Below are 24796 nucleotides of genomic sequence, written 5' to 3' on the forward strand. Positions count from 1 at the left end.
AATAATAAATTAAACTTTCTTTCAATAAATTAAACTATTGTGCAAAAAGCACACTCTGAATCAAAGTACAAACATAAAATAAATATAAAATAATAGCAGCTGTGTTTGTGTGTGTGTGTTCCTGCAAGAGCACTTTGTCTTTCCCCCCACTCTCACTCCGTGCGTGTGCACAGGTGTGTGTTTCAGTGGGCACATGCTCTGTGTGTGTGAAGCTGGAGCACAAGTTACGTGGTGGTTTGGACGAATGATCAGTTTAATCATTGCAAACAAGGAAAGAAAAAAAGTTGAAAACGTACGGTGTCTTCTCCTCCACACAAGCAGCTCCTGGGTGCTGGTGCATCGCAGTAGTACTTTTATGGTACGCCATCGCCATTTTGCACAGGTCACCGACCACCGAATCATTACCTTTAAGTGTAAAGTACTCCCATACGTTAGACATCCTATTGCGAGATATTTTCTTCTCACCGCTTCTTGATGCCGCAGCAGCCGGCGCCATTTTTTGATTCTGAGTGACGACGCATAGACATGCAGTTCTTGCGTTCTATTTTTTCACTGATGACATCGACGCGTCGTCCCAGCCCTAGAAATAAATAAGGATTGTGAATGATGGGCAAAATTCCCCCAAAAGTGCAGTTCCCCTTTAAGACATGGGATCATTGCAAGCCAGTCTCTGTTAATGACTAATGAATATCTCCCCACAGTCAGTCTGATGCCCTTTAATAAGACATCAACAGAAGTGAAGTTCCAACACCATATTATGTATCTCGAACCCTAGACAAACACGTCTCCAGTCCATCATTGCGACAACGCCGCGAGATGCATTCAAGGACACTCCGAACATCACATCACCGTCTTTATTATGCATGTACTGTATGTGTGGTCTATATAAGTGGTGGCAATTGAATTTTGAAACAATTTTAAAAATGGTGTAAGTTCTTTTACACTTTCTGCTCCTCACTACTGTATTAGCCTGTATTAGATGTGAAAGTGTGAGGAAAGTTGTTTTTGAAAAGTTGTTGCTGTTTTAAGGTGGCAAAAACAATTAGCAAGAAGTGGTGCATAGTAAAAAAGACAGCACTATTGTTGAATTTACTGCCAAGTGCCTATAAGGAATAATCCCAAATATTTTTTGTAGGACCATACTGAGTTACAATTTTTTTGCATCATGTTCAATTGCATCATATCGCAAGAAATTGCACCACATCGTATTGGATCTCATTGATTTGAACTAAATGATTATCGCATTGTATCGCATCGTGAAGAGGGTGAATCGTATCGCATCATATCGCCAGAAAATTCCATGTATCATTAACGTATCATATCGCTGGCAGTGCATCAAAATGTGTATCAAATCGTCCTCAGGGATGAGATTCACAGCCCTAGTACACTAAACCCATTCAAATAGCATGCCATAATAACAGATTTTAAGTCAGATTCAAATATTCTGTCATTAAAGACACAAGTGTAAATAGATTTTCAGACACGTGCGCCATCTCTTAACTTGATTTAAATGTTCAGTTAATTTGGCACTGTTAATACATCCAAATATATATAATCCAGTCCTTTCTTTAAATAAAATACAGTAAAAAGGGACATATTTGTATGTGTGTGTGTGTACACAGCTAAAAAGAAAACCACACAAAAATGATCAAAGAAAATCAAATGTATCAACCCGTGGAGGTCTGGATTTGGAGTTATACGAAAAATTGGGAAAAAACACACTACAGGCTGATCCAACTTTGATGCTTTATACAAGTCAAAATGATGCTCAGTATCGTGTGTGGCCTCTGTGTGCCTGCATGACCTCCCTACAACGCCTGGACATGCTCCTGATGAGGCGGTGGATGTTCTCCTGAGGGATCTTCTACCAGACCTGAGCTAAAGCATCGACCAACTCCTGTCCAGTCGGTGGATGGAGCGAGACATGATGTCCCAGGTGTGCTCAATTGGATTCAGGTCTGGGAAATGGACGGACCAGTCCATAACATCAATGCTTTCATGTTGCAGGAATTGCTGACAAGTGCCACCACATGAGGTCTAGCATTGTCTTGCATCAGGAGGAACTCAGGCTACCTCTGGCAAGCACATGGGGGGGCTGTGCAGCCCTCCAAAGAAATGCCACCCCACACCATTAGTGACCCACTGCCAAACCGGCCATGCTGGAGGAGGTTGCAGGCAGCAGATCGTTCTCCACGGGTCTCCAGACTCTGTCACACACTCAGTGTGAACTGCTTTCATCTGTGAAGAACACAGGGCGTGAGTGGCGAATTTGCTAATGTTGGTGTTCTCTGGCAAATGCCAAACGTCCTGTGGACGTCGGGCCACCTTCATGGAATCTGTTACTGACTGTAAGGAAGGAAGGAAACTAAGAGAGCTGTCACGAGGGGGTGAAGCCCGCTCGTGACACAAAGCTTATTAAATCCTACCCCTCCATCTGTTACTTTTACAATCTGTTACTATTACATTTGTTCACTTCCTGCCTTCCAATTTTTTTTAACACATACAGAAGTATAAGGTAATTTGCTTTACAATTATTGACAATATAAATGATTTCATTTTTGTTTCATCTGTCAGGATATAGAATTAGAGTTCCTTTCTATTGTTTCATTACTTTCCTCCCTTGTCCCTAGTTTTGGAATTCCTTCTTTCCAGTGATGAATTTCCTGTGTGTTCTTCTTGCAAGCATTGGTAAGTCCTTTGGCGGATTGTTTTTCTTTTGCCCCTTAACGTACAGCTTCATATATGTAGAAAATGTTCATATGCTTCATCCACATCCACATCCTTGGCACTGTACTCACATTCCCATGTTCTTCTAGATCCTTCTTGAAAGCGTTGACTCTGTCCTCTGAACATTGTCTTTGGACAGCCTTTGCAGTCTCCATCAGTCGTTTGTTATAATGATGGTTGTAAATTGTAAGCACTGGAAGATGATCACTGATGTCATTAATTAGCAGGCCACTAGTGGTATTGCTATCAAAGTCATTGGTGTCAATTATTCAATTCAAAAAACAATTCAATCAAATATTGTCAATTAAGGTGGCACAGTGGTCTGTTATTATACTTGGTCTGGTGATTTGGGGAAACAAACTCATGCTATACATTGTGTCTATGAAATCATGGATTACCTTGTTCTTGTGTGGATTTAGAAGATAACTGAAGTCTTTGAAGTCTCCTGTTGATGCAGGTCATCTTGTAACCTTCCAGCTCAAAGTCCATGCTTTTATTTGCGTTCAGCCAAGTTTCCGAGATTGCCATTACTTTGAAGGGTTCTTTGAATAGATTCAAATATTGTTTGATGTTGTCATAATTTGCGTACATGCATATAACAGTTTATATGAATGATTGACAACTTCTTGCCAGGCTATAAAACAATTATTGTATTGCTCCTCTGTGTAATAACGACAGTCATTACGAGACAACGAGCACTCTGGCCTCCGGTCCTCCATTGAGCTTGACGGAAAATATTGCAGTTGGTACTCCAAGTAGCCACATTTAGTTTCCTTCTCTTTCGCTGCCTTGCCACTTTTTCTACCCTGTTCTCCCCGCATCTTCAAACACCCACATCTTTCTTGACGTACGCACGGCAGTGATGTGATTCCTCAAAACAGAAAAAATAGACTATTTTTTATTGGAATTATTCATATTATTCCAATTATCCGAATTTGTTGCAGCCCTAATTTGTTTGTTGCAAGCAATGATTTGTCCCACTTTGTTTGGTGGTCCTTGGACACACCAGCTAACTTTCTTCCATGCTGCACAGATGGACTATTACACTGCATTTCCCTCTTTTTGTTTCACCTCTCATGTGCATATCTGTTTGGTTCACCTCTCTGAAAAACAAACTCCAGGATTGTACTGGTGGATGGTGGGTCTGTGTTCATTTTGTGCTTCATTACAAAATGAAAGATTATTTTTCTAATTGCTCCACTATATCATCCATCATCTACCATCCACGCATTGAAAAGATAAATCTGTCAATAAAGAAAATAGAACTCATTGACAGATAATTAATGACAGCAACTGAGCTCATCACATTATAAACACATTAGCGAGTGTGAAGTTATCATATCATCAACACTGTCACACGTTACAAAATATTCTTGAGACACAACAACAGACAGAAAAGGTGTGATAATGACACGGCTTGTTTTCACATATGAGTCAGAAATGATTTGTCTTCTCTGATAGAAGTTGCGTACATGGTTTTACATTGTTACAACTGTTTTATTCAAAGTTTTGTGCTGTGTTTGGATTGTGGACGTGTTGGGGTGAAAACGGATATGGCTTCAGTTTTTCCATTTCAGCTCTTTGCAGGTTTTATTTAGTTTTTGGCCTTGAGAGCCCACTCACATTCTTCACAGCTTCATCGTGTCACTCCTCCTCCTCCTCCTTTCGTGTCTGCGCGTTGGTCTGCAGGCTGTCAATGTGTTGCAACAGGAAGAAGCTGAGAGAAATTCATTGGTAAAACAGACCAAAACATTTTCATTTTTATGATACTGTATTTGACTTTAATGTAATTAGTACACAAATACATTGTATACTAATGGTAAGTTCAAACATGTGCCTTTCACATTGGGTTACAGCATCTTGAAATCAGAAATGTTTCCTGTTGTTGTTACATAGCGATGGAAGTGTTATTGTCTGAGCTGTGATTCAGGGGCTAGGCTCGTAAAGCTTACTGGCTAGTTGGAGCCAGCCCAAAAGAGAAGTGTTTCAAGCAATGTTCGTCGTTTTAACATGTTAAGATCAAACCTTTTTGTATGGTATACATTAAGGTTGCACCACCTGATACCAAGTAGATACAAGACCAGTATTGCCAAAGCAGATACCAATACTAATCCTTTCAAACTTGCAATAGTTTGATATCCTTGGATGATTTTGTGATTTCGCCTTAAATTGTCAATGGAATTGGGCATGACATGCCTCCCAGTATGCTTTCCCACCATTTACTACCTGTGAGTCCTCATTGTGGGCCAAATGCTCTTATGCAACACAAGGAGAACTGCAGCAGTGAGAGGGTCTCTAGTTATGGTGCATTCTTCTCCCGCTGATATCTGCAGCTGTGTGTCAGACAGAAGGCAACTAGTGGTGGTGTAGCGGCCTAGTGTAGCGATGGGTGAGGATGATTGTGAGAAAGGTGAGGGAGCAGCCAAGAATAATATGGGGGTAGCTGGTTAATGACGCCAAGGGAGTTGGGATCACAATCAGCAGAAATAATAGTAGCAAAAACACTTTGCTGTAATGGATTGATATGTACAGTCTCGTTTGACATTTGACCATCAACACTTGAATGACACAAAATAATTGGGAGAATGGGGTGTGGTCACGTGAGACCAAAATTTAACTCTTTGGCATCAAGTGGACTGCATGTGTTTGGAGGCAACACATCAACAACACAATCCTTACTGATTGTGAAACAAGAAACATCTGACCTCGGCCAACAAGGCTTTCTCAATCAACACTTTTTTTTTCTTTGGGCTCAATTATTGCCGTCAAGTAAATGCAAATTATTTTATTATTGCTGAATAAAATGATGGACTGTCGTAAATACATTTACAAACAATACTGGTTGGCTCCACTGTAAAACATTCCTCAAGGATTCACACACACACACTTCTTTCAAGATTCCAAAACAACCCCATCAGCAGCATAGTGCATCAACGGTGACTTACCCATCATTTCGTCCATGAGCAGAGTTCTGGTCACTTAGGTAAAGAGTCTGGCTTCTCAAAACAGTAAGTGTTCAAAAGACTAATACATTTACACACATATGTAACAATGCCTCCTTGAAAAAAGTCAGATCTCACAATCACTCGGCCTTACGTACGCTCTTTCCCGTCCTATCACTGTGCGGTGCTGCTTTTGTTCGTTCCTCATTAACAAAATCTAATTGGCTCCCGGGATGAAGTACAAGGGCAATTCATTGATGATACACTTCACTGCTGATGGGGATGTCATACAACTTCATGTCAAAAAATCTGCATTATCACTTAAACTTTTTTCTCGATTTTATGGCTCAGTCACCAGTTGCATTTATTCAAATAAAACCTTATAGGAGACCATGTTACCTTCAGTGTAGACATATAACATCTGGTCTATCGGGCTGTAATTCAAGAAATAAATGTTAGGGGCCATCTTGTTGATGAAAATGCCAATGTTGAACTTCTCCTCTCCCGTGGAGGTGTCAAATGAGTAGAAGATCTCTTCCATGTCCTTGTCTACATAACGTGTCCCATACAGAATGCCACATGCCATGAAAGTGTTGGTCACCGCCTGCTTGAAGACCGAGGTATGCCAAGTTTTGCTGAGCGTAGGCGGATCTCCTTCATCCACCTTGGACAACACCAGGTTGCCAAAGTTCTGGGTTGTGGTGTAGATCACCCAAACACCTGACTCATCTGTTGCAAAGTCAAAGTCAGTGTATGGGTAGCATTCTTCCAAGTGGCAGAAATTCCCCTTGGAGTTAAATCTGTAGAGGAAAACAAATGTTATATGTTTTGCTTGCATACATGATGAATATTGTATATACCAAGACTAAGTGAAGCATTCCACCTGGTGCCTTTGGGTAACTCCAGCGTGGAGACGGTTTTGGATGTAAGGTTGAACCGACAAACATCATCTTTGTTATAACAGTTGTAGTACAAGACCTTTTCATACAGAACAACGTTTGGTCCTTGAATGGTGTTGGTGGTTGGATTGGCGACATGGATCAAGATATTATCTGGAAGACAACAAGAGTGGCTTGTTACGAACAAGTGAAATGTAAGAAGAGTTTTACTGTACGTTTACGATACTAAACCTAAATTATACCTAAGTCACTCACACTGTATATAGAACACATGAAAGGCACATAAAATACAGTAATAAAGAGATGAATGACCCCTAGCATTCATTTGCATTCAGTACAGTAAATTCCTCAACACGTCGCATTTAAAATTTTTAAAACTATCTTCAAACTCACGGCTTTTAAAAATATATTCATTGCTAAATCATCTGTGTTTCGTGGTTGAATATGGTCTATTAGTCAAAAAAGCAAATTTTATATATTTTGCCTAAATTAAGCATTTTTGGCATAAAATGGCTAAATACAAAAAACTAGAAAATACTAATATATAATAACAAAATACAAATATAAGGTGTCAGTAAGATTACCATGATGCTCGGTGAGACACACAAGCACCAGACTTCATCACCAGAACAGCAGGCTTTTATTAGAGGTTTGAATGATCTTACAACAGGTACAATAATCCCTAATAAAAATACGGGCTACTCCTGCGGCCGTAACACAAAAGACTGGTTCTTTTCCAGTCTGCCACTCAACTCCCATAACACTGGAACACATTTACAGCAACATGTAAAGGTGACCATAGGGATGTTATTTCATGCCTAGAGGGCTCTAATAAGAAGCTTTGCTTCTTCCTGCTCCTTTTCAAACATGTGTAGTAATGAGGTGTTGTGTGTGTGCATGTATGTGTGTATGTATGTATGTATATATATATATATATATATATATATATATATATATATATATATATATATATATATATATATATATATATATATATGTAGATATGTGTGTATGTATATGTATGTATATATGTGTGTATGTATATGTGTATATATATATATATACATATATATAAAAATAGATATTGTAAGTGTATTGTATTGTAAGTGTATATGTGAGAAAGAATAATGTAACATAGTATGCATGTCTGAAATAAATTGAGAAAAGAAAGAAATAATGTTTAAAACGTGCACCATATTTTCTGGACTATAAGTCGCTCCGCAGTATAAGTCGCACAAAGCCCAAAATGCATAATTAGGTAGAAAAAAACATACATAAGTTGCACTGGAGTATAAGTTGCATATTTTGTGGGTAATTTATTTTACAAACTATTTGACCAAAACAGACATTACATCATCTTGGAAGGCAAGTTCTAACATTAATATAAGAATAGAGATCAGGCTGAACAGGTGTAAGATATGCTAACACAATGCTTATTCAGTTACACGAAAAATAAACATGAACAGAAAAGGTGTCCAGTGTTTATGTAACATAACAAACAGTTTTAAGTAGAGTAAGTGTTTAGTTTTCTTCATGGCAGTAATAGTAGCTTCACTCCAGTCCCTGACAAGTTTCTCACTTACTCCAAACTTTCTGTCTGCTTCTCGATTACTGTTTTCAGATGCAAATTTCACTACTTGCAGCTTGTAGTCGGCAGTATATGATTTTCTTTTGGGGGGCATTTGTGTTCTGTCGTTCTCAGTTGTTTTTGTAAGCTAACATCTACTGTTTAAATATTGAATTGTTAAGGAGTAGGAGATATTGGTGGGACGTCTAGAGTGGCAGTCTGTGAAATTATATTTTTTCATTTTTCATAAGTCGCTCTGGAGTATAAATCGCAGGAACAGCTAACCTATGAAAAAAAGTGTGAATTATAGTCCGGAAAATATGGTATTTAGAATGTTGTAAACAAGTTATCTATGGTATAACTCCATCAAATGAATTTGATGATGTAAATGAATGCTCTCTGTTATGACGACAGAGAGCGGCACAGTGTAGCTCCCCACAGAGTCACACAGACTCTGTCTGTGAACTTTAATCTGAGCTGAACGCATCAACAGCAGTGTAATTCAAACACCATTTATGTATCTCAACTCTAAAACAAACACATCTCTAGTCCATTCGTCACCGCAACACTTCATCACTGTCACTAGACCAGGGGTCGGCAAACCAAAATGTTGAAAGAGCCATAGTAGACCAAAAAAAGAAATATGTTTTGAGCCGCAAAAAAGCCATAAGCCTATATTGACGGTAACACATGCAATTTGTATCTTTATCACATACTGCAGTATTAATTGGCCCTGTACCCTAGAAACCGCCCATGAATGATACGGGAAAAGGCCGAAATGATACTGTGTCAAAGCCCAGGGCAGTGATACTGATAAACTATAGAGTTTAATGTCAGTATCAGCCCCCGTAGCTGTCCACTCAGAGCGCGCTGCTCTGGTATCGTGCCCGTGAAACAACCAATCAGAGAACAGCGCACGAGCGTTCGTCTTGCTGCCGTCTGTGCTCTGTCAACATGTCAGCGGTTGACACTCCCGGCGAAAGACAAATAGGGAAAATAGCAAACAGAATATTAGAAATGGAACGTTTTATCACCATTAATGAGGAGGACACTCTTGAAATGATCGAAAAAACTAAAAATGCAAATACAAGTCGGAAAACCAAGGGCGACTGCAACTGCAAGAACGAACGAAGACTGGTAGAAAGTATTCCCCCGCCTGAGTTAGACAAATACATGTCTATGTTTATTGTAACATCATTGCCGACGCTATGGAAAGGACACGACTGTGATCGCTAACAAGCTTTTATTACACAACAATACTGGCTACTGTTGGCCGTAACCACGCCGTTGCAACCACCGCCAGCAACGCAACAGTACTTCCTCAACACGACACGCCCCCACCCTTGGTGCATTCACAGTCACCCGGAACAGTCAGACACTCAAGAGCACAACATGTCAAGATGAACACCTCAGGGTCGCTACATTATTTTATCAATCAGAAAAGAAAATGGGGATGAATACGAGCCTGATTCTCTCAAATCAAAATTCAACTCTCTGGCACGTTACATGATGGAAAAACGAAAGTACGTGATAATAAGCTCATGATTAAATAGTATGTGAGACCTTCGGTCTCGGGCTGATACTGACACTTGGAGGCATGATACCTGGCCTGATACCAGACAAACCATGTGATAACCTCTAAATATTAGCTATATTAGCCTACTATCAGTTAGTCAACTACTATAAGTTTACAAATACATAAAGAGCCTTCATGATTAAATGTTTATGTTCTCTGCAGCACATCCTGTAGGGAATGTCTGTTGTATGATGCCGCCTCATGTTTAACTTCATTACAATATTAATCAATTATGTTTCATTCATTCATTTTTCATGTCATTCTTATTTTGAGGATTCGAAAAAACAAAATTGAACGTGCATAACCCTTATCTGGGCACCTACACAGTGCAATAAAACACAGCCTGCATTTATAAAAATAAAACAGCAGCCTTTTGAGACGGTAAAGTATATAAAATCAAATAATATAGTAATAATACAGTTTCAGTTTGATTTCAGTGCAAATGCCAAGCAAGTCAGTGCAAGGGTATAACGCAGCAGCTTTTCTCTTTTGACACGCAACCAACGTAGCTATCCTCGTGTTAACTTGTTAGTGTTATTCAGCTCCGAACCATAGTAAAGGCGACCTGACTTCAATAGAGAAGGAAAATGTAAAATGAAAACTTGTTGCTTCCAACCAACTTTATTTTAACATTCCAGCCCCGACGCATTTCACACTGGACGAACTTCCTGGTTCAAAGGTCAGGCAAGTTCACCCTACATAGCTGTCAAATGCCTGTAAGACTTGAACCCGAGCAACAAAACAGAATAATATCCCTAAGTGTCATTCCAAATATATACTGACAAAAAATCAGAAATCACTTGATAAAAACAGCCACTTACTAAATATGTGCCAATGACAGGATTGTGCTCTTACCCGTTTAATGTGACTTCTGTTTTCTGACATGACTGGTCAGCTTCTCAACATCGGGCATGTAAGATGAATGCAATGAATGCAAATGATTCAGAACCAAGAAACGTTGAATCCTCTGTTCTCCTCAGTTATTTTCCTCTTTTTCCCTTTGGGATCCAACAACAGCCACCTGCCTGGCTTCCCGCCCTGCTGATAGAAACGTGTGTCGTAGGCTATGACGCAAATCTTCGTTGACAGAAATGATTAAATTTAATATTTACTTGACACATTTTTTCAGCATTGGAAAATGCAAAGAATGTTTGTGTCATGTTTGTCTTCCTACAAGAAACCATATTAAAACAAAAAATATATTTCCCTAACCCATCTTTTTCCATTTTCAAAACATTTTTCAAACGCTCCAGGGAGCCACGAGGGCAGCACTATGCGGCTCTAGAGCCGTGGGTTGCTGACCACTGCACTAGACCAGTGTTTTTCAACCTTTTTTGAGCCACGGCACGTTTTTTAGATTGGAAAAATCTTGTGGCACACCACTAACCAAAATGCGCCAGTTTTGCCAGTTTTGCCAGTTTTTCGTCTGTCCAGTCTTGAAATTTAGTTTGAATCAAAAACGAACTTGGCTTAGTAGAGTGCCGATTGCTGGCCTCCATTTTTAAAACTGAAGAATGTCTGGATCTGCGTGTTACGTCATATCTGAGCATGCGCTGAAAGAAAGCACCCGGGATCAATTTAAACAGGAAAAGATCAAATTCAATCTTGCTAATATTCTATAATTAAACTCAGGACATGTTTTAAATATAGATATTTTTTAATAAAACTGCACTTGTGAATAAATAGAAGGGTTTAGATTCTGTTCCACAGATGGCGCTAATGCACACGAAAGCTGCTTGCCAACCGCCAATAAACAACAGAAGAAGAAAAACACCCTGACAACTTTCCGTTTGAGCTGGCACAAAATACCTCAATCGGATTGGTTAAAGGAATATTCCATCCCCGTTCAATTCTTTCCGTTTCAGCAAATAAACCAAATGCAATTGGAATATATGGGTCCATGTATACTATTGACTATTGGCTATTAACATAATATTTGCAAATGATGATTAATAAATGCTAATTATAAAAAGTGATATTGGGTAATTCCTCACGGCACACTTGACGGTTTCTCAAGGTACACTAGTGTGCCGCGGCACAGTGGTTGAAAATCACTGCACTAGACAGATCGCGAGATGCTTTCACGGACACCTTGAACATCACAACCTGCGAGCTGCATCTAATTTTTTTCGTTGTTATTCTTGTTTTAATCACAATTACATGTAAACTGGAAAGGACAATATATTTAAAAATACTATAAACATTTGTACAAAAGACTGGTTTACTATTGTCCATTCTCTTTTGCTGCTTTAAGTGAACATGATTAAATGCAGCTCCCATTTACGACACTAGACAGGCACCTGAATGCCCCAGAGCAACCACGCAGGTTTCAGTGTGCGCTTATAAACGTGACCTGTTATTTTCTGGTTATTTCTCATTCCTTCAATCCTAGACACTTTGCACCGTCATATTGGAGTGTGTTGTGATTCAGTGGCTAGCTGCTGCGCTAAGCTAGCCATTGCCACTAATTAGTGCTATTGTTAGCATGCTATTTCAGTGTGTTTGGTGTACTGCTTATAGCTGACATGTTATGTTGCTGTGCATTTGTTTATGTTGCTAACTGCTAGCTTTATAAGCATTACAGTAGGGTAGATAAATATCATGAATTATTTACCATAACATATAGGCATATAGGTTAAAGGCAAATTGTGTAATAAGTGGATATTGTTGTCACTCACTGTGTAACCCTTAATGCTCAGTGCATTTTACTGCATTTATGATGCTGGGAAATCCCACAAAATTCAAAACATGTGAATTCATCTTAAATGATCTGGTGATTTTTGAACGCAACTCCTCATTGATCATAATACAACAGTTCAAATCTGATTCAAATAATCATCAAATAAAGGATCCATCCATCCATCGTCTGTGCCGTGTATCCTCATTAAGGTTGCGGGGTATGCTGGAGCCTATCCCAGCTGACTTCAGGCGAAAACTAAATGAATTACCAATGTTTGGTAAATACATTTTCAGACATGTGGGCTATCTCTTCATTTCATTTGAAATTTGAGTTGTGAGTTGAGTTGTTAATACATCCAAATATAGTACATCATCCTGCCCTTTAATTTTTCTTTCTTTCAATAAAAATACTGTAAAAATTGTCATATTTCAGACATAGTGAGACAACCGTGATTAATCAGATTAAAATTTGTAATTATTTGACAGCCGGAGAATTTATAAATCCAACTTTGCGAAAATTCACTTATCACTGTCACATCTGGACCTAATTAACTGAGATAAACAAGGGATTACTATAATCTTTATCTTTAATGATGGTCACAACAGTCAAGCTTTTGAGACCAAAAGAGCGGCCAATATTGGAGTTCATGGATCCTGTTTAGGCACATACGGCATTCTTGGTGGAAGAATGTAAAAAACATTGGTGATCCCTAATGTAGCCAGTACCACATTTAAAAATGTATACTGCATGTATGTGATCAGTAACGGTATCGGTATAAGCCGGTTTCACTCATGGATTATCGGGATCGGTATCGGCAGCAGAAAACCCTGATCGGAACATCAATAATTGTCACAATACCTGGAATGCCCACTCCAACAACCAGAGTGCTCAGGCTGGAGTAAAAACGGACATAGTTGGCATATCTGTTGTTGCTGGTCATCATCACCCGCCAGTACCAGCTCTCTTTCCCCGCCTCTGGTTTTGGGTCACGACCCCAGGCTCCATACTTGTAGGAGCCAGGATACTCTCCAGCTGAGTAGACCTCAGGCCCGGTAATGTTCACAAACCTGCCATGGGGACACAAACCTATAGAAAAAAAACAACATTTCAACGTTTTCGATACAACACTTTGTAACTCTGCATTCTTATTTCTGTCCTAATGCAAATATGGACCACTTTTTATTTTAATCAGTTTTTCTTTCCTTTTTATAAATGATTGGTTGTTCCCCAGTGTGATGATTATAGGTTGGCACCCAATATGTATGGTGTTAATTGTGGTTAATTGTGTTACTTGTGGTGGAAATCAGCAATTATGGTAAATTCCGGTGTATACGCCTAAACTTTTTCTTAAATTTTGAACCATGTGGCTTATACAGTGGTGCAGCTAAGTTATGGCAAAATTGTAATCTTGTGACGTTTCCTTTACTTCAGAACTGCTTCTAACAGGAGCCAATCATGACCTATCACATCATGAGCAATCACAACAATCTTGTCAACTCATTGGAAATTGCAGGAGATCATTAAAAAATAACGGTATAACAGTCTGACGCACGGTGTCATCCTTTAATGAACGCTAACACACTAAATCCATCACACAGCAACTTAACACTCAAATATTTACCTGAAAAATGTACAAACATGATTTTAAACGATGATTTCACATTGAAGTGAAAGTTTTCCCATTAGGCTTTGCGTGGCAGAATTGCCACATCATCCACCATTTTCTATTCTTTCAATGATCCAATGAAAGGGTTTGCAAACCAAATGCATCATAAATTTAAAACTTATGACACATTAGTGTTAAGTTACTGTCTGATGAGTTTAATGTTGTTTGCAAGATGAAGCGGTGAGTAAGACTGTTATATAGTATTGAGTAATGACCTCCTGTAGTTTCCAATGGGTTGACAAATGCGTTTTTTTATAGCTCATGATTGGCTCCTGTCAATTATCTTCCATATGTAGTTGTAATTGCATGGGTAACAAAATCTTCTTTAATCACAAGACAAGCGTTACAGTTTGTTGAAGATTTAGTAGCAATGTGTGCCGAGGCTGACATTCAATTAGAATAGTTAGCTAGCTTCTTACCAATAAATAAATGTGCTTTACAATTTGAGACAAGTGTATTTCATTATACCGCTTAAGGTTTGTAGCTTTTTATACAATACTCCACTGAATAAATATGTTATATCGTTTTATATCGTCATAGTGTGTGATACATCCCCAATATATGCTAAGGTCCTTTGTTACTGGTACGTTTTGGTTGTTATTTGTATTACTGTTTCTCTGTTGTTGTCGTCTTCTTCTTTGACTCCCTTGTTGCTCCATTCCTACTTTGTGTTGTTTTCTCGACCTTAAGCTCTTTTGGACTCTCATGATTTATAATTAAGTACTTTATAGATTTTATTCTCAGCTGTTTGTTGCTTTTTGTTTTCACTTGGTTTTCTTGCTGGAAAAACAAAATTCCTGCACCCCTCGGATATGCTCTGCAGTGACAGAAATATTATTGACATTATGGTTTGAAGTGTTAGCGTGGTGAGTGTACCGTGTGGAGGCGGTGTGGGCTGCGTGTTGAGTTCATGTTCTCCCTTGCACTCGTGCAGGGCTCTCTTCAGGCGCTGGTTGTCTTGTCGTTTCTTCTCCACCTGAAAGGTGTCATACAGCTCCAAGTCCTGCAGCTCCGCTCTCAGGTTCGTCAACTGATACAGCAGAGAAAAAATATATCACTGATTACACTTGGGAGCATGAGAATTTGGTGCCTGAGATATTAAAACTGTTTTAGGGCTAGTTTTTGTATTGTTTTATATTGAAATGAATACTTGAAATGCATTCAAAACAGCATGTATCAGTAGTAGTGTGTATAAACTAACGAGCCTTGCCTTAAAAACTTGCTTGCTATTTTGATTCTAGTTCCATCAGTTTATCTCCAGCAACTCTGGTTGACATATAGCCTATAATTTCTTGCCTGCACATATCAATCAAGGTGGATAAGCCAGCATCACAGCGATAGGTTTCTTTCTTAGGGACATAGTTATAGTTATAGTTATAGTTATAGTTATAGTTATAGTTATAGTTATAGTTATAGTTATAGTTATAGTTATAGTTATAGTTATAGTTAGGTAGCACACTCAAGATGTTCTTTTCTGTCTCACTGATGAACACACTTGCCCTTATCCCTTGCTCACGGATCATCAGGCAGAACACGGTGTGGCTGCATTCACAGACTTGCGGTGAGTGGATATTTCAAATTCTTTTGGAAAACATGCATTCCCCCCACTTCGGTGTTAAAAAAATCACAGAGCTTGGCGTGGGAGCTGCAACAAGGATGCTGAAGAGCTGCACGGAGCCGACCACTAGTGTGAAAACAAAAGAATCTAAACAAATGCACAAATGGAGGAAAACCAATTGTCAACAAACTGACAAAGGTTGTAAAGGCCATTCTCCAGATGTCTCAGGCAAAAATAAATGTACAAGCAAAAGTTTGGGTTTTAATTTTGCAATGTCGACAGCCGCTGATGTCTGCCAGAGATTGGAGGGGGATATCCGTAATTATACACTGAGGGCGCTGGAGGCCGTAACTGTTGAATATGTAAAAAAAAAAAAAAGACAGTTGGAGGGTAGATTATACATAAGTAGATATGGATTTTTGATTGTTGTGTTAGATCATACACTAGACCCAATTTAAACTAAAATGCATGTTTATTGCAGTAGGAAGCAACAAGGTTGATAAGATACGGTTAGCTCTTGCATTCCAAGTAAATAATGAACTTAAATTTACAGTTAATTGGATTCTTTGTTTATCAAAGAGTGGTCTAAAAAGTTCATACAATGGACTATAATCATGGTTGCAAGCCCCCATTAAACCACAAGAAAAAACGCACCTGTTTGGCAGAGTCAGTGGAAAGGTGCTGGTATCCTTGGGTGGTTCTCTTCAGCCTGTCAACATACTCCTTGATCTCCTTCAGCTCGTTCTCGATCACCTGCAGACTGACAACTCCATAAAGATCGCCATCATCCTCCTTCTCCAAGATCAACACGTCTTCTAGCAGTTGAGGCAAACGATGTTCCAAACCAAGCAGCAGGCGTTCAATTTCCTGAGCCTGAGACCAAGAGTAGGTCACATAGGCATGTCGGACCAATTTAAGCATATTCCATTGTATTATAGTATATATTATGGCATTATAGATCTTACAATATGAAGCAAATAACTCACCTTCTGTGGGGTGACGTCGTGATTGCATTGTGACACATCGTCATTCACTGAGCTTAGGGTGTCATGAGGGAATGCCTTCTCTTTGTTAGTCAGTGCGCATGAACAGCGATTTTGTTGACTCTGCTGACAAAACATTGATACAAGTTTCAAAAACATGAAATATATCAGTAATAACGCAAACTAGTATGCTTAATAATGTGTCTCACCTGTTGTGTGAAGTTGAACAGGGAACACAGCAGAAGGACAGTGTAGAACTTCATGACGGCTTACAGTTGAATGAAGAATGCAAGGGGACTCTGGATGCACATTTTTGTTTTTTGCATCAATGTGAACATGGTCACTTCCACCTTTTGCTTTCGATTTTGGAAAACCGGAATTGCTTTGCTTTTGACATAAAAAGGGAACTGTGAATCCACATGAACAAAAAACAGGAAGAATCTCACAGCACATATTTCAGGACATTGCCTCATTTAAAGTACGACACTGCACAAAAAGATCTGCAGGCTGCAATAGTGGTAGCCATGGCTTTTGTGATTGGAGATGAAAGGCATTTATGTAATGTAATGTTGTTCTTTATTTAATTAGGACAGTATGTATTAATCAACACATACATTTCATCTGTCATATAAAACTTACAAGATCAGTTACAGTAACCATAAAACAGATTATTAGACAATATAGTAGGTAGTTATCAGCTTGGAATGGACATTACCCATGAGCATAAGACTGGTTTGCCTTCAACCACCGCGTTAGTGCTTTAGTTTTCTTGAAGGCTAGGTAATAACAAATTCTAACATAAGCTGGTAGTGCATTCCATGACTGTGTGACTCTGATAGAAACAACCATTTTACAAAATGTTGTCTTACGTCGCTGTATGCTACAGTCACCCCTTTTTATTGATCTAGTGCTGGCTCGATAGTTTTCTTCTGTATAAAAGCCTTTAATGGTGGAGGGGCAAGACCGTTCAGAACCTTGGAGACAAGACAGACGTCCAAGAACATCTGATATTTGTCTAAGTCCAACATATTATGCTTATCTTATTAAATATATTACAATAATGCAACTGAAAAGGTTTTCTATCTTAAACGTTTTCTGAAAGAGAGACTTGATGGGTTTTAATGTGTTGCATGTGACCAAGTTGTATAGCAAAAGGTTATATGAGTGAAAATCAGTGCATGCATATTCTTTCACCATTAACTAAAACAAATGCTTGTTGGTCATCAGCTTTATGTCATAGAAAAAAAACATAGTTTTCTTTGTTTTAAGATGTAAACAAGACTTTTGGAGCCAATGGGACACTGGCACCAGGAAGTATTGCAGCAGTGTCCTGTTTAGTTTTTGAATGAGTATACAACACTCTATCATCTGCGCATAATTGTATTTTTATATTCAAACACACATCTGGGAAGCGATTGACATAAACACTGAATAAGATGGGGCCTAGTGTTGAGCCTTGTGGAACTCCAGTCAGGTATAAGATAAGTTGACTGAAAATTTCCTATTTGTGTGGCTTTCTAGCTACTAGATGTGACTGCATCAGAATTTATTAAAGCTGTTTTAAAGCACTGTCCTTCAATAGTGTTTGTATATCGCTATTTATCCAGGGAAGGTTTTTATTCTATGTTGTTTGATTTTGCCTGTTTTTGTAAAATTAGCTAGTGTTTCATTTACATTTTCTATAAAGCTGTTAGAGCTAGCATAAATTTCCTAATTTTACAGAACATTAGACCAATCCAATAGTTGCAATTCAATTTTCAAATTGTATTGCTCACTTATCATCGGTATCAGTGATAATTTGACTGCTGTATAGTTTATGCTCCCTGCTGACATACAGTATCTTATTAAAAGCCCTCACATTACAGCAACAATTTTATTGTAAAGAACACTATTTTAAAAAGCCATTTCTGTAGCGTGTATCTATCTGGTTTGGCTGCGGGACTCACCTCATCCTTAAATGACCCAAATTGCACACATTTTTGAACTTTTCTTCTCTTCTGTTTTCTGAAAAGGCAATTCAGTTTCAATTTGAGGTAGTGCAAAATAACAGCACAAAACAAGCTTAATGAACGTTTACAGGCAAGTACTTTCTAAGACTCAACAAAGATGGCTTCCCACCTCACTCAAAAATCTGGTCAAATAGTCTCATTTGTTTGTGCTGTTTAATGCAGGTAAAATTAATGTTTGTACTGCTTTCGTTTTTGAATTATTACAGTTTATAACATCGGTCAACCAAAGGTCAGTAACCAGCCCCCCAACATTGAACCAAAGTGGTGTTATTTCCTTTGTGCTGTTGTGTGCAGGTAAAATGTTGAGTTATTAACATTTAAGTTTTGTCCTATTACATAACCAGCCCCCCAACATGCTCCAAATTTAACCAAAGTGGTGTCATTGTTTTGCTGCTCGTTTTGTGCTGTTTTGTTGTTTGTTTGTTATTTTTAAGAAAGTGATGCAAATGTCCTGGTTTTCTTTGTTTTTCATTGGGCAATTAAAATAAGGCACTCTCCTGCAAATGACCCAAGAGGATTGTTGACAAAAGGCAGCAAAAGTCCCCAAAAATCTAAACATATGCACTCCTCTGATGCTTGCAGTCTTTCAACTGAGGACATGCATAAAGGTAGTTGAAATTCCCAAGATTTTGCAACCTTACAGGCCGCATTTTCCCCCTGAGGTACAATCTGAAACTTAACAAACATTTACCCTCAGCTTCTTGTGTTGTTCCGAAAAACAAGGAACAGAGCAACAAATAACACACTCAAGAACGAAACAAGGAACTTACGTTGTTATATCAAGAAATGTAGGAAGTTATGGCTTGCCAATCTATTATGAAATTGCATTCTCTTCCCTTTCCAGGTTTCACATCCATGTTTTTAATTTTTCTCATGCTGACTCAACAGGTTCTGGAAAAAATTAGTTTGGCAAAAAATATGTAAGACATGTAGGAGGGTGTATAACAGCATTATTGGTACAGCTTTACTCTTTGTTGGTTCAATCTTCATTCCTTCAGCTTTCAACATGTTGCTTATGCTGCTGCTACTTGCATCCACAGTGAGTAACATTTCCTACTGACTATACGTATGGCTATAGCATCTGCACTTTTTTATGTATATTGCATTCGCAAGTCAAACATTGTGTGAATGTTAGGTGTGTAAACATACTGTACTGTATTCAAAATTGTATTTTTTGGTATGGAACATTCTGTTTGGTACAGACGACAATTTCAAAGTACAATTTCCCATACTGTACACATTGAGTGAGGGACAGGAAGAGTCCGCTCATTCATCACTGTATTATAAAAACACAATTAACATAAAGCTCCTGTCACTTACGAATTGATGTTTTACAGAAGAAGTACGTGGGGCAAAAATCCACGTGGTTATATGAACAACTTTTCAAGATGAGACAAGATATGCCTTTATTAGTCCCACAAGGGGAAACTAGTTCTAAAGTCAAACTAGTTCAAACTAGTTCTTTTTATAGTGCAGACACTTTGTTGACTTTTTTGTTTCATGACAGGTTGACGGCCAGGTCCAGCATGTTTCAGGCCATATGAACAATGGCTCGTGTACATGCGAAGTCAACACCAGCATGTGGCTCTTCCCTGCTGTGAAGTATGAGGCCACACTGCAGAAGGTTGAGTCTTGTGAGGATTCCCTGAAACTACTACAAAAACAGGTAATGTTAAACCATCACTATCATATAATACAGATGACAGTTTTACCTTTAGGCCATGTCCACACCCATAGAATGTTTTAAAAACAGATATTTTTCTATGCGTCGATGTGTAACAGGCCATCAATCATGGGTAGTTTTTGTTTCTTTTAGGTGCACATATCCCACCGGCGTCTCCCTGAGATTCAGGCAGTGATAAACAACATAACAGCTCGGCTGGAATCTTACCAGTACCTACATTATAAGGGCCTGTATTCGACTCTGCATCTGCATCCGCTGGCAGAGGAACTCAGCAAGCTGGAGGATGCCATTAATACCATGTCCACTCAGTTGAACGACGACAAAACTGAGAAACTTTCCAAAGAGGTACACCATATGATATATGTTTCAGATCATCAAACAAATTTAAATAGTAGTCAGTGACAACACAATTGAACAAAAATGCATTTTTTAAGAGCAGTTTTTATTCATAAAGGGAGAAAAAAATACAAACCTTCATGGCCCTGTGTGGAAAAAGTGATTGCCTCCTCATTTAGACATAATTTAACTGAGATTTGTCAGTCTGGAAAAGGTAATAAAGGCATTTTTTAAGCTTTGGGACTCCAGCAAGCTACAGGGAGCACCATTATCTGCAAATGGCGAATGGTTCACATTAGTGAACCTTCCCGGAGTGGCTGGCCCAAGAGCACAGCAACGACTCGTCCAAAAGGTCACAAAAGACTCCACAACAACATCCAAAGAACTGCAAATGTTGTATTATCATGTTCAACGATGCCAGAGTTTCTGATAATGAGGTTTGATCATTTGTAAGTGAGCCCTGAAAGACGTTTGGGATGGCTCTGAACGCTCGGTTTCAGAGAGTTTTTTCAAACACTGTCTCCCTGTGATGTCACAGTGAGCGGGACTTCCTTATTTGGGCGTGAACAAGGGATTGCTGTATTTACAGACCATTTTGGAAATCCAAGGAAATACAGCTGGAATAGGTGCACATTCTGAAAGATCTAGAAAGCTTTATGTGTGTGTTATCGTGTTTAGCTGCTCTATTGGATTTCAAAACTCAATACAAAAGGTCGAAAAAGAGCATAATAGGTTCCCTTTAAAATGTTTCTCAGGATCTCGCAAAAGTTCTTCAGATGTTATTTTTTGGAGTTTATTTAACATTATCTACTGAAGCGGGTTCCACTGTACGTTATTGTTGCACTCTTTTCATAGGTCAGTAAACTGCGAAGAGATGTCAACCAGATGGATATGGCCAACACAATTAACATGAAGACTGTGAAAGAGAAACTGCGCAAACTGAAGAACAGTGCTGTCTCTTGCTTGTCAATCCCCAAAGATTTCAAAGGTATGTTGTTCTTTGGTGTGTCTGTGTGTGTTATGTATTGTGTTTGTTCAGATTATTACAAATCTTACGGAATACCTCTTAAAAAGAAATGGGAATATTTTACATTAACAAAGTTACATTAATCTATTATCTATTATCATCTATTAGCAAGCAGATATCTTTATCTAATGCAAACATGTACTTTGGATTCATCACACTCACCTCCTTGTTTCCAGGTCAGCACAGGTATTGCCTCAAGGGCCTAATCACCAACATCAGCCAACCAGTCACAACTAAAGTCAGCCCATACGGGAAGAACATCATTTCTGGATCATGGGGCCAGCAGGCTCAAAGGGACAGCGAAGCCCTGAAAACCGCCTTCTGGATTCTGCCTTTGCTCAACGGCCATTTTTTTGGAAACACCCTGCGAGTATATCAATCATATGAAGACTTCATGGCCTCCACTCATCACCAAGATTTCATCTTGGCTCCATCCACCACCCATCCTAATGCCATTGAAGGTCCTAGTGCTGTCCTGTACGGAGAGGCTCTGTACTATCATTGCTATGGCTCTGCAGATATCTGTCGCTATGATCTGAACAGCAAGGCTGTAACAAGGGTCACACTTCCCGGCATCACTCAGGGATTCTTCAACAAATTCCCTTACTGTTATATTGATTGTCGTGCCAGAACTGATGTGGATGTGGAAGTAGATGAGACAGGCCTGTGGGCCCTGTATGCCACGGCTGGTAGCCATGGTAATATAGTGGCAAGCAGACTCTCTTGGGACAGTGAAGCCGAAACGCTCAGTGTCACTCAGACGTGGGAAACAAGGCTGTTCAAGAGGGCGGTAACCAATGCTTTCATGGTGTGTGGCGTGCTTTATGCTACTCGCTTTTTGGATGATCACCGTGAAGAGGTGTTCTATGCATTTGACACAGCAACTGGCAAAGAGGACAACACGTTGTCATTGCCGCTTGAGAAGATCACTGATGGAGTTGCCAGTCTGAGCTTCAACCCCATCAACAGGCGGCTCTACTTGTACAACGATGGGTATCTTCTCGCCTATCAAACCCACTTCTGAACGGAAATTAATGAAAATCTGAAGCAGTTCTAAACATTATCCCGAGTTATGATAAATCAGTTGTTTGGGATTTGTTGGTTGTCATTAGAGTGATGGTTGTAAACTATCCAAATGTATCTTTTCCTATATTTTTTATTGTTTTCTTCAACTCTGAAAAATAGCTACTTTTGAAAAAAAATATTTTGACTTCAACTATTTTATTCACAGAAAGTTTTGTTATTAAAATTGCTTGAGCATCAGTGTGTACTTTGTGCATTTGTATTGGATGGGCACACACATTTTTTAATGGGAAAAACAAAGTAGTTTGAGATGAATGACAGCCTATGAGCAGCATATGATCCTTGTGGCTTCCACAAAAACAAAAGCTAAAAGCCTAATAAAATATCGTTGTAAATTTGCAGTCTGACCTTTCAACATATTCTTATTCTCTTGGTCCCTACGTTAGAAAAACACATTTTTGGCTTCAAGGTGTCTTGGTAGATAGATTTACTCAAGAAAAACTAAATGTTATGTAGCAAAAAAAAACTTTGAGGTTTTTACTCAATAGGGCAGCCAGAATAAGGATGGCGTGTATTTTCACTTGTTATACTTCCTGTGTTGTTCTGTTCAGTTCTCGGTTTGCTTTACATTTCTATTTACACGCACCTGTTGCTAATTTGTTTTTATTCAGTTCATCCGGTGGTGTGTTTGGTTTGTGGGTGCATGGAATGTATTTGTTTGATCCCTGCTTGCCATATCGTTGTTGTCTGCTTTGCTTCTGTTTTTGATATACACCTGCTGCTAGCTTACCTTCTAATGGCCACAGAAGTGTCAGATTCAAACTCCTGTGACACTTGTAAAAACACTTAAATACAGAAATACAGAAGAGACAGACAACAATATTCAAAGTTACTCGCAGGGAGGAGAGTGAAACCACATACCCAGTGACATGCCGCTCCACTCTGAATATGCAGTTCACACTCCTCTCTTTTTATTCCCTTTCGGGGGTCCCTACTACATGGTCGTGCAACTCTAAAGGGGGGGTGGAGAAGGCAGTTGCACGAGCTGTCTTTGTTTGTCTATGAGTGTATGTATATGTGAGAGCAATTACTTCTAATGTTTTATGAGTTCTTATCTTGGCACATTCTTGTAGGATTAACATGAGCATCTGCAGGGTTGCTGTTGGCGCATCCAGGCACCTCCAGGACCTGGGGGTCACTGGGGGTCTCTGATCAGGGTCACGGGAACATTCCTTCTTCAGCACATTCAAACACTTTCTATTGTCTAAGCAAATGGATATAAGGGTGATAACTAACAAAATAATAATTGTGTCTACATTTTATTCTAACAAGAAGTCCATCAGCAGAGGTCGTGGGGTCCATAGGCGCGTCACTATATTTCAAGACTCAGCTGTAGGAAAACTGCTGTCATGGTCTAGGTACAGGGGAACATTTACAGGAGTTGTACACATGCCATGTATACGTCATCATTGTCGTCATTCATCCTCACCATCAGCAAAGGGCTACTGCGGTGAGAGGTCACGCCTTCAGAGGGCGTGTATTTAAGAAGACTCATCCGGCGCGCCGGGGTGGTTGGTGGGAAAAAAGCCAGTGACGTCACACGCCGACGGGATCCTGAGAGCCGGCGTTGTAGCCACGAGGACCAATCTGTCAAGCGACCATCTGATGGGATTTCCTTTTCCCTTCGCTCGTGCTTGAGCTTTTGGAATTTACTCAAGGTTCCGGACCCAGGGATTAACGCCAGGTGGATTGACAGGTGATGCGCATCCGTGAGTGGAACTGCGGCTTTCACCTCTAGTCTTGAAGACTAACTTTGGGACACTTTCGGGGTGGGGGGTAAACGTTTGGGATTAAGTTGGTGTTTCATGGTTGTCTTTGTTGGCGGGTGGGAAGTTTAGTTAGTTAGGTTGGAACATATGCGGGTTGGTTTGGCATCATTAAACTGGCATTGTGGAGGCAAACGAGCAGTTTCCTTTTCTTACAGCTGATATCCGCTCCCCCCGCGACCTTCTTGTTTGCGTTGTAGCCTCGTTACCTCTATAGGAGGTTGTGATCTTACAACCTTTTCTGCTCTATGGCTAAGAAAAAATATATCCTTTTTACCTGTTCTGGGTCTTGA

At 39.3% G+C, this 24796-nt stretch overlaps 2 protein-coding genes across 5 annotated transcripts; one reads left to right on the forward strand and one right to left on the reverse strand.

Annotated features, from left to right (window-relative positions):
• Nucleotides 1-4508: 4508 nt before the first annotated feature.
• Nucleotides 4509-17014, reverse strand: LOC131109048 (olfactomedin-4-like). Of its 4 annotated transcripts, none has more exons than XM_058060590.1 (7): nt 16808-17014; nt 16602-16724; nt 16270-16368; nt 14934-15087; nt 13250-13477; nt 6553-6721; nt 4509-6469 (listed from the first exon to the last, which is right to left on the reverse strand). In XM_058060590.1, exons 1-7 carry the CDS (start codon nt 16859-16861, stop codon nt 6034-6036), a joined length of 1263 nt encoding a protein of 420 aa, XP_057916573.1. In that variant the 5' UTR covers nt 16862-17014; the 3' UTR covers nt 4509-6033. The 4 variants fall into 4 exon arrangements, with proteins under 4 accessions (XP_057916573.1, XP_057916574.1, XP_057916571.1 ...); XM_058060591.1 differs by having other exon boundaries at nt 4510-6469; nt 16602-16721; XM_058060588.1 differs by having other exon boundaries at nt 4511-6469; nt 16270-16488; nt 16808-17013.
• A 2034-nt stretch (nt 17015-19048) lies between these two features.
• LOC131108818 (olfactomedin-like) lies at nt 19049-22917 on the forward strand. The gene is made up of 5 exons (XM_058060155.1): nt 19049-19646; nt 20115-20273; nt 20424-20636; nt 21483-21615; nt 21831-22917. Exons 1-5 carry the CDS (start codon nt 19614-19616, stop codon nt 22676-22678), a joined length of 1386 nt encoding a protein of 461 aa, XP_057916138.1. The 5' UTR covers nt 19049-19613; the 3' UTR covers nt 22679-22917.
• The last annotated feature ends 1879 nt before the right edge of the window (nt 22918-24796 follow it).

Source organism: Doryrhamphus excisus, chromosome 21 (genome assembly GCF_030265055.1).
Source record: "Doryrhamphus excisus isolate RoL2022-K1 chromosome 21, RoL_Dexc_1.0, whole genome shotgun sequence".
NCBI lineage: Eukaryota > Metazoa > Chordata > Actinopteri > Syngnathiformes > Syngnathidae > Doryrhamphus > Doryrhamphus excisus.